The sequence below is a fragment of the Micromys minutus genome (genome assembly GCF_963924665.1).
Source record: "Micromys minutus genome assembly, chromosome: 25".
Classification (NCBI taxonomy): domain Eukaryota; kingdom Metazoa; phylum Chordata; class Mammalia; order Rodentia; family Muridae; genus Micromys; species Micromys minutus.
The window spans coordinates 23,443,158-23,459,727 of NC_137960.1; the positions used below are offsets into that span (position 1 = coordinate 23,443,158).

The 16,570-nt window shown below is 42.1% G+C and overlaps 1 protein-coding gene across 2 annotated transcripts in view; it reads left to right on the forward strand.

Moving 5' to 3' along the window:
- Positions 1–16,570, forward strand: part of SGPL1 (sphingosine-1-phosphate lyase 1) — a 42,687-nt gene that overhangs the window by 18,655 nt on the left and 7,462 nt on the right. For both annotated transcript variants that reach the window (XM_080937521.1, XM_080937522.1), the window contains 5 exons: positions 4,447–4,514; positions 7,592–7,739; positions 9,732–9,808; positions 11,108–11,236; positions 15,337–15,425. In XM_080937521.1, the coding sequence (XP_080793647.1) occupies positions 4,447–4,514; positions 7,592–7,739; positions 9,732–9,808; positions 11,108–11,236; positions 15,337–15,425 (511 nt within the window). The remainder of the gene's footprint in view (positions 1–4,446; positions 4,515–7,591; positions 7,740–9,731; positions 9,809–11,107; positions 11,237–15,336; positions 15,426–16,570) is intronic.

Consider the following 16,570-nt stretch of genomic DNA (forward strand, 5'->3'; position numbering starts at 1 on the left):
TAACCAAAGAAAATCTAACCATTTTTTGTTTGCTGTTTCTCCATTGCTTCACTTCCTTAGTGGCATCATCTCTTAAGGGGGGAGAGCACTTTCACTGTTTTTCTGCTCTACTCTCTATTTTCCCATGAACTAGATGGTTTTTATCTTGGGGGGTGGGGGTGCGGGGCGGTGAGACAGGGTTTCTCTATGTAGCCTTGGCCATCCTGGAGCTTGCTAGCTCTGTAGACTAGGCTGGTCTCGTACTCAGATCCACCTGCCTCTGCCTGCCAAGTGCTGGGATTAAAGATGTGCGCCCCCACCCGGTGCTTTTTCTTTTTATCGTGCAGCCATTGAGCTGTTTGAGTAGCATCACAGTTACAGCAAAGTAAACACTGCAAAACATGACAGCCAAGAGGCAAGTTCTGCTGCTCTAGAGCTTTTTAATTAAAGTGGAAATGAGACCTGACTATCCTGTCTCAAATTATAGTTCACCTCAGCTTTTAAACATGGTCTTCAGTTTTTGTTCCTCATTCTCACCTGATTTTCTCACTGTTGACGAGACTGGCCTTTCACTTCAGCTCGTGGTTTCTATGTGGCTACAGCCTTAGTTACCTGTCCAGGTGTACTCCTTACCCAGGACATGTTTGATTCAGTGAGCAAGGAGCCCAACATATCTGTTTATTCATTTATAGTCTCTGTCTCTCCCTCCTCTTCCAACCCCCCAGCCTCCCCTTCCCCATCTCATTGGCCTTGTCTTCTTTTGTTTGAACTTGAGGTAGAGTCTCACTACGTAGACCAGGCTTTGCTTATAGCTTGCAGTGATCTTCCTGTCTGTTCCTCTTGTATGCTAAGATGTGTAGATGTGTATTACCATATCTGGCTTTTTTTTTTTTTTACTATGATTGTGTGTGTATGTGTGTTGCATTTTAAAATGTATTTTATATTTTATGTGTAAGGGTGTTTTACCTATACATAAACACACACACACACACACACACACACACACACACACACACACAAACTCACGCACATTCATGCCTTATGTCACCCTTTTAAGCCAGGGAAGTACTCGTCACTGAGCTATACTTCAGCATCTCATTGTACTCATTCTGAAGTATTCAGTTGAGTGGCATTCACATTAATGTTCACATTATAGAGTCTCTATCTTTGGAATTTTCTCTTTAGTTCATTCACATTAATTAATGTTCACATTGTTATATTGTCTCTCTCTTCAGAATTTTCTCTTTAGTTCAGATTGAACTTTGAATAGATAAACAATTCCTGAGCCAGGCATGGTGGTGCAACTTTGAACTCCTAGCCCTTGGAAAGCTAAGGCAGGAGGATTGTAAGTTTGAGGCTAGCCTGGACTATCTTGATGCTGTCTTAAAACCCAGAAAACATCAACATCTCCATTTATTATTTTTCCTAAGCTCTGAAATCACTATTCTGGGTATTTTCCATTTAAAGCTTATATGTTTATAAAACCAGACAAAAGTGAGAGCTGTTGACATTCTTACTTATTTGTTATAATTAGTATTAACTTTAGGTATTTACTTCTTTAAATTTGTTTTTTATCTAACTGTAAATATCATTTAGAACATGTTGTTTTGAAGTGTGTATTGCATGATGGTCAAGCTGAGCTATCTAACGTTTATTACCTCTGCGTTTTCATAGTTAGATAGTTGTCGGCTGTTTGTGCCATGTAGTTTCCTGAACTTGCAACAGAAGCACAACCATCTTGGGTGCTGGTGCTTGCTTACCTGCTGACCCTGGACAGTCCATCTGAAAACTACCCCAAACCGTTGTATTTGTAAGGTATTCTATTTAGGTGTTTGTCAGTTAAACTCAAAGTCATTTTAGTTTTCAATATATATTTTTATTGAAAAGGTGTCTTGTTACTAGAGTATACCAGTTAATTATATTAGTCAGAGTTCCTACAGGAACTGGACCAATAAAATGAATACATATTATGAAAGATTCATTAGGTCAGCTTGTGTGCTCACATTATGAAAGATTCATTAGGTCAGCTAGTGTGATAGGCAGGGAGTAGATCTAGTAATGACTGTCTTTGCATTGGGAAGCTGAGACTCTAGTAGCTCTTTAGTCTTGAGCTGGGTCCCAGTCTTGTACTCACTGCCTGCCTAGAGGGTTCATGAGAGCCACTGACCTTAGTCCACCGTGGAAGGCCAGAGTCTCTTGGTTCCAGTGGCTGAGAAGGATTGGCAAAAGGAGCAGGTCTGTCTTTCCCTAGACACTGAAGGTATGGCCCACTCTGGAGAGGTTCTTCTGACAAAAGGCTTATTCTCTGACTTCTACAAGTGACATGTGCACCCCTCCTCCAAATTGTTCAAAGAAAATGTTATTTATTTATATAGAAGAAGTGTCTCATGTAGATAGCCCTGGCTGGCCTGGAACTCACACTCTGTGGACCAGATTAGCCTTGACCTCACAGAGTTTGCCTGCCTATGCTTCCCCCTAAGCACTAGGATTAAAACCATGTGCTATCACACTCAAGGAAATTTTAAATTCTTCATTTTATTTATTATGGAGGTGTGTGTGTGTGTGTGTGTGTGTGTGTGTGTATGTGTGTGCGCGCGCGCGTGTGCGTGCATGCGTGTGCCATAGCACACATATAGATAGTCAGAGGACAACTTGGATGTCAGTTCCCACTTTCTACCTTTATCTGGGTTCCTGAAATTGAACTCAAGTAGTCAGACAGCAAGTCTGACCATCTTGCTGGCCCAAAAGAATTTTCAATACAGAAAAAAGGGTATTGTTAGTTCATGTAAAAAGATTTATATTACAGTGCCTAGAAGAAAATGTTCTGAAAACAAAATAGTGCCTGCAGATGAGTGGCTTCAGTCTCTTTTCCTATTCTTTCATCATTGTCAGGGTCTCAGTGGTCCTGTCACTAGATATCTTAGTTAGGGTTTCTGTTGCTGTGAAGAGACATTGCAGAGTAGCTCTGATAAAGAAAAAAATGGGGACTGGAGAGCTGGCTCAGCAGTTAAGAGCACTGACTGCTCTTCCAAAGGTCGTGAGTTCAAATCCCAATAACAACATGGTGGCTCACAGCCATCTGTCATGGGTGTGTCTGAAGACAGCTACAATGTACTTATGTATAAAAATAAATGAATAAATATTTAAGAAAACACTTTTAATTGAGGCTGGCTCACAGTTTCAGAGGTTTAGTTCATTATTGTCATGGCAGGAAAAATGGCAGCTTGTAGGCAGACATGGTGCTAGAGAAAGAGCTTCCCACCATGCTTGGGTTTACTGACCAGTTAGTTCTCCCACTCAGAGGCTCAGCCTGGGTCCCCCCTCCAAGCAGAGCAGTTGGTCTGGGGTCTCCTAGGCTGACCTGGATAACACAATAATTCCTGTGCATCTGGAGCAGTGTAGAGTCTCAAGAGTCCTAGACTACTCTCTGCTCTGAACTGTGCTTTGAACAAGTTCTAATTCTCAGACCCTTGGCTGCTTTTTATGCCTGTCATCGATAGCCTATAAAGCCTTCTAGCCCAGCCTTAAACAATGCTGCTGGAGGTCAGTGGAGGTGTATTCAGTATGAGTGCACAAGTGTCCTTCCAAACTTGTTGATTTATGATTACTGTAGTTGACAGGACCGGAATTCCTTGTCCTTTGTAACTACCCAACAGTGGGCTCTGATGTGCATTATTTTCAGAACTCCTGTCAGGTCTACAAAATGTTGTCTGGGTCAGTGTTGTTTGACAGACCCGTGTTTTGGGGATAGAAAGACATCTGGACATTTGGAAACCTTGGGAAGGTCAAGAACTCTGGAATACGTGTGTGGCCATTCTGCTTCTGGGAATTTATTACTTGGATACACTATAGCATGTATTAAAATGTTATTTTTAGCATGGTTTGTAACAGCACAAATTAAGATGAGCCTATGTTTCTTCAGTGCGGAAAGGGTTAAACAGATTGTGAAACTTCTTTAATGGAATGCACATGTGCATGCACACTGGCATATACATATACTGGACACGGCTGTACATCTGCTCTTCCCTTATACACACAGACAGGAATGAATGAGGAAATACTAATCTTTACTATTTCTAACTGGAAAGCCATGGTCTGGTACAGAGCTACTCTATACTACCTCTCCAGTAAAAGCGAGAAGTAAATGAGAGCTTTCTTTGCTGTTACTGGTTAAAGGCATTAAACTCTGGAAGTGTGTGCTGGAAACAAACCTTAGGTAAGGACAGGATGAGATCTGGGTGGAAGGAAGTGAGAGTGAAGAAACATTACCACGCGTGTCTGTTTCCTGAAAAGCGGGGCCACATAAATATATTACTCAAAAATTAAAAGATTTTTTATAAAAATTGAAAGAAACTCTCCCTCTGGAGGAAGTGAAGTTGTAATACACCCAAGTGATTGCTGTTTGTTAACTGGAGGGTTATATTCATGGAATTTCATGTGACTTACAGAACTATTTGTTTCTTGTAGGCTTATGGTCTCGGTTTAAAAATAAATTGTTTAAGCTTATCAGGAAGATGCCATTTATTGGACCTAAGGTAGGTGCAATCTGTCTTTCCATTTTTATGTGTATACCTCTTCTTCCTGTTGCTAGATGAGTATCTTAAAGGAGAGGAATGATTTTTGTCTGACAAGCTTGGGGATTTGACAGTGTTTGGAAACTGGCTGGGTTGTGACAACTCTGATGGCAGGCTCCTGGACTCTGTGGGTAGAGTCTGGGCTGCTGTGAAACACTTCTAGTGCATTGTATGGACTGCCCTCCAGTAGACATGACTTAAAAGGTTGGAAAGGCTACAGCTTAGTTGGCACTCTCTCCAACATATTTGGCCAAAGGAGAGATGAGAAATCTAAGGAGTGACTCGAAATTAGAAAACCAAACTGAAGTCTTGCTGTGCTTTACAGCAATATTTGGTTGTAAATTTAGATACCCATCTGGGGATTAAATCATAGGTTGGCAGACTTTCTGTGAAGAGCCAGTTAAGAAACATTTTTGTCTACTCTGGGTCCACGCAGGAGGAGCCTAGGTAAGGAATGAACCTGCCAGTTCTAGGGAAACTATATTCGCAAAAGCAGGTAGGCCTCTGGGGATAGTTTCCCGATTCCAGGGCTGGAAAGTAAAGAGATAACAGCTGTTTTCTTGCTCTTTGCTCCTCTTTACAGCAGAGCCATGCTCTTCACTGTGTCCTCTTGGCTATCATACTGGGATAAGATATTCCTCCTCAGGGCTGGGTTCTTTATCAAGGGGGAGATAAGCAGGAAAGGCTCCTTGCAAAGTGTAAGAAAGGCCTATGAATCCTGAGTGTTTTCAGAGCCCCAGTGCCCTGCTCTGACCTGCCTCTCACCTTGTCTCTGGCTTTTCCCAGCTTTACTTACTTTGAGGTTTTTCTAAACGTTTGTGTCTGCTGGAATCAGGGGTGGGAGGTTGGGGGTGGGGTATGGATAGGGTTAGTGGGGGGAGACAACTGTAAAAGGCAGGCTGTGCCACAAAGGAGAGCAGACATTTCTTTAGTATTCCCTGATCTTTTAATATCTCCACCTTTCTCATTCAGTTCTAAGACTGATTTGATTTGATTATATTGGTTGATTGATTTTTGCAGAGTTGGGAATCAAATCAGGTACCTCTCTCCCACTGAGCCCCATTCCCAAGGAAGCGTTCATTCTTTGGTGGTGGTAGTGGTGGTATTAGGGATCGAATCTGGGACCTCACCAACGCTAGGCAGGCACTTGACTGCTAGTGGCTGTAACACGTTCCTTTTGTTGAGGTTTGCTGGTGATAATGGTAGTGGCTTTGATGTCGTGGTGGTGGCGGCGATGGTGATAATCATCAAACATGGGACCTCGGACACGCTAGGCAGGCATCCACTGCTGAGCTGCACTCCTAGCCCCTTCAAAATGTGGAGACAAATAAATGCTAGGATGCCAGAACCCATTCTTAAATTTTTGAGATTGTAGAATTGAAGGTGTTTAGAGGCCATGTAATCAAAGCAAACCGTTATTTTCCAGAAGCAGTTCTGGGGCTTGGGGACAGGAAGTCATTGTGGCAGACACATGTGCATTTGTGCCCCATCATTTACTCAGCACATTTGCTGAGCACTTTCTCAGTCTTAGGTCTCTTTACTGTTTGCTAGGGACACAGTGTTCTTCCTCTTACAGAATTTCCATTTTAGTAGAAAAGACAGAAAGCAAACAAACATAAAACGTGCATTTTGAAATGAATGTTACAATGTAAGGAAGGCAAGAATCGGACTAGAAGTACCAGCACCTGCTGCTATTTTCAGTGTACTTCCTGGTGGGATTTTTTTTTTTTTTTTTTGTCTTTTTCTTTATTTCTTTTTTTAACCCCCTTAAAACAATATAATCTGTGCGTGAGCACTTGGCTTCCATAGTTTGTTCCTGTCGCATGGACACTGTACATGCATCATGGCCTTCTCTCTATGACTTTTAAAAACACCTCTGAGTACATAGCATGCCTCAACATTGTCCAGGACTGTGGACACTGCTGCTTTCAGTCCTGATGCGCTTTAACGGAGCCACTGTCCCGGGGCTGCACCGAGAGCTCCGTAGAAGAAGATTCTCTTGTATTCTGATCACCTATGGCCAGGATTGAGAAAAATGTGAATGGCGGGTGTGAGATCTCCAGGAGTTTACTGGCTGTATTGTGGAAGCCACAGCACTGTACTGATAGCCTTTCTATCTACATTTGTCACCCAAGAGTCTCAGAAGTAACAGCTCCTACCATTTTGTGACCGTAGTTTGCTCTGTTGTTTCTCTCCTGAGCACCATCAGTAGACTCTCCTGTCTTTCCTGCTAAAAATAAGCTTTCTGAGATGAGGGCTTTAAAACAAAACGAAACAAAAACCGTGTACCTACCACAGGGCTCTTTCTTTCAATTGTTTGGTTTTGTTTCTTAATGGCTGTATCCGTAGCCTGTAATAATAATTCAGCAAGTATTTGTTGAGCAAGTGAGTAAGTAAAGGAATAAAAGAAATGGCTCAGAAAGTGTACCTATGAGAATGGGGGAAAAATCATAGTTGATAAATTACATGGCAGAAAGTACCATAGTTTTCTCTAGCATTTGTGGGCCCGATGGGTCAAGCTGCCCGGAGTTCCTTAAGGAGATGCAGTATAGCCATCCTGGCAACCTTGAAGGAATCTCTGTACTCGTGGTTCTTTTAAAATATCTATTGAAGTTACTCATCATTTGCACAACAGCCAGGGTCCCCTTTTACTGTAGCTTGGCCTGTTTCATGACTGTCTTTGTCAATCACAGTATTGCTGTTGCCAACATAGCGGACCTAAGGTTGCACTCAGGCTAGGCTGACTTCAGAGCAGCACGGTTTTGGTGACATCACTACAGCCCAGAAAAGGGGAAATATAACGCATCTTTGACTTTCAGAAGGAAAGCTGGCTTTCTAAATTCTAAGAGGCAATTCACATGCTGGCTGACTAAACAGATAAAATTTCATTTTCCTTAAAAGAAAAGAAAAATTCTTCTAACTTAGCCCCTATGTTGTGCCTGGTGTTGCCATTGACTTGGTCTCTGAGATGGCCACGCTACTTCTGTATTTCACTCTTTTACCTTCTAGTTAACTTTTTTTCCTCTTTATCCTTGGAGATCGAGAAACAGTTGAACAAAGCCAAGAAGGATCTTGTCAAGCACATGCCGTTCCTGAAGGTGGACAAAGATTATGTGAAAACCCTGCCTTCCCAGGGTCTGAGCACAGCTGAGGTTCTGGAGAGATTGAAGGAGTACAGCTCTATGGGTAAGCTTTGGCCCAGGGGTGCTATTCTTCCTCTGTCCTTATTGGCTAATGTTGGCACAGGTCAAGGATCACTTGGCGCTTACTACATGTACAGGAGGATCCACTCTCTACTTCAAAGGCCAAATTTAATATTGTCGATGAAGTCCAGATTTATGTCAAAATTAAGATGTCTGTTTCGAGGCACAGAAGACAAAAAACGTTGACTGTAGCTCCATCATCCAGAGATGAGCACAGAGCTGGGAGTGACAGTGCCTGCCTGCAATGCCAGGACTTGGGAGTCTGGGATAAGAAGATTGCTGCAAGCCCACGGACAACCTAGGTCACGGCAATATCAGGCCAGCTAGGGCTTGTGTAGATGGCTGTTTCAAAAAAACAAGCAAATTAAAAAAAAAAAAAATCTAAGATGATAGAGGTCAGTAGACAGGGCCTGGAAGATGGCTTAGTACTTAAATACACTGGCCATTCTTCCAGAGGCCTGGGATTCAATTCCCAGCACCCACCTGGTGGCTTACAACCATCTGTAATTCTAGTTATGGAGTTCTAGTTCCCTCTTCTGGTCTCCTTGACATGAGGCATGCACGTGTGTGCACAGACATGCATGCAGGCCGTCATCCTTTCCTTCGTTTGTTTTTATATTATTTATTTTATATGTGAGTACACTGTCGCTGTCTTCAGACACACCAGAAGAGGGCATCAGATCCCATTACAGATGGTTGTGAGCCGCCATGTGGTTGCTGGGATTTGAACACAGGACCTCTGGAAGAGCAGTCAGACCTCTTAACCACTGAGCCATCTCTCCAGCCCTGTTTTTTTTTTTTTTTTTTTTTTTTTTTTTTTTTTTAATGTTGCAACCTATGCTGTATTCTTTGAAAGAGTCAAAAAGCAGGATACGAAACCTGTACTAGTTTGTCCTTAACCATAGTTACCGAAGGCCTAAGACATTGGAGGTGCGCAAAGAATAAAAGTCAGACTGGAACCACAGTAGCTGTGGGTAGAAGGGCTTTGCCTGTTCATTTGCTGCCCAGCCTCCTGATCTTGTGAACTCTGCTTGGAGAGCAGGTGGTTCCGTGTACTTCAGTTAGTACGTTTCCGAGACACCCTCTCACAGACCACTTTCAATGGGGTGCAGCCTTGTGAAAGCAAGGACTTGAAGGATCCGCCTCAAATTTGTTACTATAACAGAATGTTTCTGTGACAGCGAGTGGGACTCCGGCGGGGAACCCTTGTCAGCCTTGTTTCATGGCCACTTCTGTGGCTGCTCTTGAACGTTAGTTATAGCACAGGAAGTGGCTACTGCACTGTGTCTTTCCAGCTCTGAAATGAAATGAAATGAATGGCTTTGCTCTGGCCACAGCTCCGGAGGTCGAGTAGCCTTTTCTGTCATCTCTGCTTAGAGCACTTTCTGTGACTTGCTGTGACTAGATAGGGATATGAGGGGAGCGACTACAGAAAAGGGTCATACTGAGAACAGGAACAGCCTGGAAGCAAAGGGCTGCTTTTATGCTGAGAGAAGGTAGCTGAGGGTGAGGGAAGCATTACTGTCTGTCTTCATTGAACCTTGATGCACTTCTTTTTTTCCCACAATTGTTGGCACTAATGAATGACCTTTCATCTCTCTTGCTGTGGTAAGGCATTACTGAAATTCCTTTGTTCCTAATAGAAGAATGGGATTGAGTAACTACTCAACTTTTACTCTTTTTAAACAATATTTGTTTTTAATTATATGTGTGGGTGCCTTCAGAAGCCATAAGTAGGCATTGGGTCCCCTAGAGCTGGAAATACAGGAAGTTGTAAGCTGCCTGCTATGGTCACTAGGAGCCGAACTCTAATTCTCTGCAAGAGAGTACGTGTTCTTAACTGCTGAGCCACATGTCTGGTTCCTGAATTTTTTTACGCATACTCCCTGAGCTTTTCATCTGTCCTGTCTGTATTAATTCCAATGTTCCCAGTGATGCCTGCTCACTGACTGAATGGCCTTAACTTTCTCTGCAGATGTCTCCTGGCAAGAAGGAAAAGCCTCGGGAGCTGTGTACAGTGGGGAGCCAAAGCTCACAGAACTGCTGGTGCAGGTGAAGCCTGGGTGCCATTCCTAGTTCATTTAACTATTTAATCTCATGCTTGTATTAATAATAATCACTTAAGGGAAATTTACTACTGAAATAAAACCATAGAGATTTAAAAGTTTCCTTTCACTTTAATAGGTAAATGTACATAATAATGGCAAATGCATCTTCAGACTGTGAAATGTCATTCATATCCCTAGACTTTGCTAGGTCCTCTGAAGAAGCTGTATTTCTAGTGAAGGAGCCTGCCCCTTAGGATACTGTTTGTTTTTTTGAGGCAGGGCCTTTACTTGCCCCTGGCTATCCTTGAACTGCTTCTGTAGACCAGCTGTTTCAAACGCACAGAGATCTTCCTGCCTCTACCTCCCAGGTGCTGGGACTGAAAGTCTGTTCCACTGTGCAGGCTTCATTTGAGATTTTTCAGTGCTAGAGCCGATGTGGGAGTCAGGGCCAGGCTGACTCCAGCATACTCTGCAAGATGAGCCTGGTGTAGCTAATTTCCATTCCTAATCAACCTTAGCTTTGAAGCCCATTTCTCCTATGAAATTATAGTTAAAGTTGTGATCTCTTGGGCCTTGTGTTATGACTGTGAAACCCCATACACCTTGGTGTTAGAGGTCTTACTTAGTTATTTCTTGGCATAACGGTCCTAACTCTATGTTTAAACTTTTTATGATGAAGCCTCATGCAGTGGGAATGATGTGTCTCTTACGTCCCAATTCCCACCTGTCACTTTAACCATCCCCATGAAACATCCATGTCGACATGGATCTTGCTCTTTTCCGTTTCTTTCCCTGCTGTTGCATAGGATGAGTTTCCATTCATCCCTTCAGGTTCATCTCATCAAACACCTTAGGATGCTAGCAATTTCCCCACCGGGTCTTGTAGCACATGCAGACAGATGACCTCACGGCCTTGGCTGCTTTGTGTCGGGCAAACTATTGTTTCCATGCTTAATTATTGCTAGGACCCTATGAAGTAGATGCTGTTGTTCCCCTAGCATGTGAAGAAAATGAACCTCACAGGGAGTATTTGTCCTGTACGGCTAAAATGACAGGCAAAGGTACAGCTTCAAAGCGATGGCAGTATATTGGTGTCACAGTTAATACTCCTGTGTTTATAGTTCCCTCGTCAGGTTGTAAAATCATTTATTTACATGTCTCATCTCTTACATTATACTCTGACCTTTATGCTGGGGAATATATCATACCCCTTTTCCAGTACCTGAAAACCTTACTCAGGACGTGATTCTTTGTCTTGTTTAGGATAACAGCCTGTCTTATACCCCCTTGCGTTTCTTTGCAGGCTTATGGAGAATTCACGTGGAGCAATCCCCTGCATCCAGATATCTTCCCTGGACTACGGAAGTTAGAGGCAGAAATTGTAAGGATGACTTGTTCCCTCTTCAATGGGGGACCAGATTCCTGTGGCTGTGTAAGTATCATGGAACAGAACGTTTTAAGACAGGCCGTTACACAGTTATTGAACTGCTCCCGTAGAATGATCTAGATGAAGTGCAGTTTTAAAATGTTACTTGTGCTTTTAAAATACCGAGTGTCAACATTTTAGTATATATCCTAGGTACTTTTCAACTTCATATTTTCAAAAAATATTCAGCCTATATAAAGTTTCTAGGAGAGTTGAAAGAACGCTGTGTTCACCAGATATTTTGCCACATCTTTATATTTGGCTTATCCTCTCCTTTCTCACCTAACTTCTCATCCATATACCTATTGATCGCTGTTTTTCTACACACACACACACACACACACACACACACACACACACACACACACACACACACACATCTCCCATTTCTTTTTGGTATTTTGAGATAGAGTCTCACAGTCCAGGTTGGCCTCAAACCTGCTTTGTAGCTGAGGATAATCTTGACCTCCTGATACTTCTCTCTCCTCCCGATTGCTTTGAGTGTAGGTGTGTGGTACCACAGGCCTGGCTCTCTACGCATTTTCTTCTTTTAAAGTGGTTTTCTGCAGTCTTCCTGTCGCACTGTGACTTTGGGCAAACCCCTGGACTACAGACTATTAGAGGGACTTTGGTAGACTGTCTTGTAGAACATTTGGTTATGTTTTGCTTTAGGGCTTAAATAGTTCTTAATGTTAGTTCAATAATAGATATAATTTTTTAAATGCTTTGTTAAGCTTTTTCGTTATTTTATTAGAACGTTATTTAGGGTATTACTGTATGTTGTTGGAAATAGAAACTCTAGTCATTTTTTTTCCTTACATGATAGGCCTATATCAATTGAAAGCCCCTTTCCCTCTGAATCTTTTTGCCCTCACATCTTTTTTTAGATTATTCAGGGATTTGCATAATTCCTTGGATTTCCAGCTGTCCAGGCATTGACCATACCACACAACTCTCCTGAATAGAATGGCATTGGTCTTTCTGTTTTTGTCTTAATTTTTTTTTAATGTTCTTGACATACCTGCTCCTTCTCTGTTAATCTTTTCTCTTGTTTTGTTGTTTTCCTGTCTGGCTTTGATGATCTCCTGCTGTGTTCAGCTGTAAACTTATGATCTTGTGCTGGAGCAGCACTTCTCAACCTGTGGATCTTGGCCATCAGAAAACACTTATCTCTAATGGTCTTGGGAACTGAGATGCCAATCAATAGCGGAGTTATAGTTATGAAGTAGCAACAAAAATAAATTTAGGGTTAGGGTTTCCTAAGACTGTCAGAAATAGTGTTTTTATGCCCCAACCCCATGTTTGTAGTCATCACCTTTTGCTCATCATGGTTCTGAATGGTCTATCCTGATGATCTGTTTGGGCCGACTCAAGGTAGACTTGTCTGCAGGGCAGGGTGTTCCTGCTCTCTTAGAATTTCAGGGTCTGTCTTCAGAGATTCTGTTAAACGTTCTCTCTGCAGAGTTATAAGAGGTTAATACACTTTGAGCTTTAATTTATCCCAAATACCTGTGATCTTTACTCTTAAAAGGGGTCAGATCCGCTGTTCTGTATTTCTGTGTTGCTCCTTTCTCCCCATCATTCATGTCCACCACGTACAGAAAGGCAGAGGATAAGAGAGTCTCTGTAGTGGAATGGGTGTGATTGTGATACTTCTTAAGGCTTTCCTGACCGCCCTGATTTCCAGAGTTGTCTAGGCACTGTATCTGGTTGTATTGTTGTGTCTGTTACGTGTTACTGTTTGTCTTAGTTAAGGGTCATATTGCCATGAAGAGGCACCATGACCATAGCAAGTCCTACAAAGGAAAACATTTCATTGGAGGTGGCTTACAGTTGAGAGGTTTAGTCCATCATCATGGCAGGAAGCATGGCAGTGTGCAGGCAGACATGGTGCTGGAGAAAGGGCTGAGAGTTCTGCATCTGAATCTGAAGGAAGCAGAAAGAAAGAGTGACACTGTGCCTGGCTTCCTCCAACAAAACCACAACTACTCCAGCAACTCCACATCTCCAGTAGTGCCACTCTCTGTGAGCTGTTTTCTTTTAAACCACCAGACTGTTTCTTTGCCAGTGCTTGAAATTTGTTACAGATTTCTCTTTCCTTATCTGGTGGTTATTACAGAACTATTGTTGGTGTTTTGTGTTTATTTTTTTTTCCTTTCAGGTAACGAGTCTTCCATATCAGTATAACCCTAAGGACATTCATACTGCTGTAGTTAAACCTTGTCTCTCTAGTTCTTCTCTTTTTAGTATTATGGCAGGAACTAGGAGAAGGATGATGTCTGATTCCCAGTCTCTTCTTGTGTTTGACTTCTGTCTTAATTAGGGTTTGCATCACTATGAGTAGATACCATGACCAAAGGCAACTCTTAAAGGACAATATTTAATAGGGACTGGCTTACAGGTTCAGAGGTTCAGTCCGTTATCATCAAGGTGGAAGCATGGCAGCATCCAGCAAGCATGGTGCAGGCAGAGCTTTCTACATCTTGTTCTGAAGGCAAACAGGAGAAGACTGTCTTTCAAGTGGCTAGGAGGAGGCTCTCAAAGCCCACTCCCACAGTGACACACTTCCTCCAACAAGGCCACACCTCCAGATAGTGCCACTGCCTGGGCCAAGCATATTCCAACCATTCCAACTTCTATAAAGAGCTTGCTCTGTTTCTCTCTCTCCTTATTCTTTATTCTTTTCTGTTTCTGCTTCTCTCTGTGTGCTCTCTTGATGAGCTGGTTTTGGTGAATTTGGGGGGATTTCACTGTTGAGAGAAGCAAGGAGGCTAGATCAAACTAAAGAAAAATATTCAGACTGAAGCTAACTGAGGGTCTTCAGTACTTCTCAGGCCTTTCTGCTTCAATTTTTTCCCCCTATGTTAACTCCATTTGCCTCATTCACAGAAGACTAAAGGTGCAAATTCATGTACTAAAAACCTAGATCACAGGAGAATGTTGACTGGCTTCCGCAAATGCAACCAGGTTCAATCATACCTGAAAAGGAAATGTTTCGTGTTCTGAAACATATAACTCATAGTGAGAGGTTTCATATATGTTCAAAGAAGCTGATAGACACGAGGGACTCGAAGCCTCTGTTTCTGATTTCACAACTAAATTTCTGTTCTGAAGACAGGACACATGATGTAGATGACTAGGAATTTGGAAATTTTTCTGTCTAGGTCATTGTCAGGCCTTGGTAAGCACATAAGGCCTGGTAATTCCCCAACTTTTTACACAGCTGTCTTGGTACCTCATGTGACAACTCTGAGGTTTTGGGCTAGGGTGTTGTTGCTGATTTGCAGGGCTAATCTCAAATATTAGTTGTCTTCTCCAGCATAGATATCTACAAACAAGGGTTCCCCATCTACGTTCTGTGAGCTGTTTTAAGGCGGGCGGTCACATGTTTCCTGAAAGGTTTCCTGAGTCAGTTAATCACTCAATCTTCTCAGTTAATCCTCATAACTATACCCAGTGGTACTTTTTTTCTGTATGTTGATGTTGGGAAAATTTAATAAACATTTTTCATTCCATCTCAAGTTGATACATAATCTAAAATTCAGAAGGTTTTACTTATTAACAAATGTAATGGGTAACACTGAATGTTTGCTTAGGGACTCTAGCTTCCTTTTTAAAAAAGAAAACCGAGGGCTCAAGAAATGGCTCAGCAGTAAGGAACACCATTTGATCTTCCAGAGGTCCTGAGTTCAATTCCCAGCAACCATATGGTGGCTCACAACCATCTGTAATGGGATCTGATGCCTCTTCTGGTGTGTCTGAAGACAGCTACAGTGTATTCATTTACATAAAATAAATTAATAAATGTTTTTAAAAAGAGAAAAAGAAAAGAAAAACCTAAGATTGTATGAACCTTTACAGATGCTAACTCTAGGATGATATTGGCTTTTGGGGGAAATTATTCAAGATCAGTTACTAAAGACAGTGAGGCAATAGGATGTGTTTACTGAATGTCAGGCTGGGTTTCAGGACTGTTCGTTGCTGACCCTGTGGCATATCCTGTAATTCCTGAGCCACACTGTCTGTGTCAAACATTTTTAAGTCAAAGCAGGCTGTACCTCCTAATATCCACCCTTAACTTACTCTGGCTTCTTTTCTTCACGTAGGTGACTTCTGGGGGAACAGAAAGCATCCTGATGGCCTGCAAAGCTTACCGGGACTTGGCCTTTGAGAAGGGGATCAGAACTCCAGAAATGTATGTATGTGTGTGTCTGTGATAGTGTCTGTCTGGGGCAGCACAGTGTAAAACGAGCCCAACCTGTTTCTCTGCTGCCTCCCTTCCTCCTACAATTCCAGTCTTCTTGCTCCTGCCCCAGCACCTCCTTTACCTTGTCCCGTCACATCCAGTAGCTGGTCATTCGAGCTTAAACATAGTATACATTTTTTTTTTTTTTTAAAGCAAGAATGGTATCCTTTTTCCAGAGGTAACAGCTAGAACTACATCCCTGAATGCTGTCTTGTTCATTTATCCAGAGCCTAAGGAGGAATGTCTGTAGAGACTGTAATGTAGTTGAGTGAACATTTCTGAAGTATTTTAGACTACCTCCAGTGCTCCCCAGGAGCATTTGCATCTGACAGTAGTTAGTTCTAGAAGAGAGAATTTAAAAACAAGGTTTTGTTTTCTTTTGTTTTTGAGATTTAGTTAAATTACTATTTGTATGATTACAATCTTGGTTCCTGGCTGAGTTTTCTCTAGACCACCTCCTATATGATGTATTAATATTATACCTCTTGGACTAATGTTTTTTCTTTTCTCCAAGTATAGGCTTTGCCTAGGAGAACAAACCGAGCTGCTGTTACTTTGTTCACATGTAAACCTTTGGTGCCCGGTATTTAGTTTTATTAGATTGTAGAGACTTTTCTCTCTTAAAGGACATAGTAGTGGTGAGAGAGGAGTAATGGGGATATCTGTAACTCTGTTTTCTCTTTGAACTTTATTTGAAAACTATTTGTAACCATGTAGGAGAGACAGATTTTATTTAGTTCTTTATAGGTTGGTGATTGTTCAGGGCTGGCAGGTCACTTTGGCCTGAGGTTGACTAAGACTTCTGCTTCTGTCTCTGTGCTGAGCAGCCTTACTATGTGCTAGAACAGCATTTTACTTCTCACAGAGGGCTTCTGGATGATCAGCCCTCCTTAGCAAGTTCTGCCTCATACACACACCCTCATCTGAACCCTCTGTCTGTTGGCTTTTTCCTCTCTGGCCCAATTTATGGTCTGTGTCCTTTTGCGTTCTGAGTTTTCCTTCCTGCTGCCAAAATGATTTCCTAAATCGTGGAGAGAAGTTGTCTACAGAAAAATCAATATGCTTCTTTTTGTTTAGACCCAGAAAATATTAAC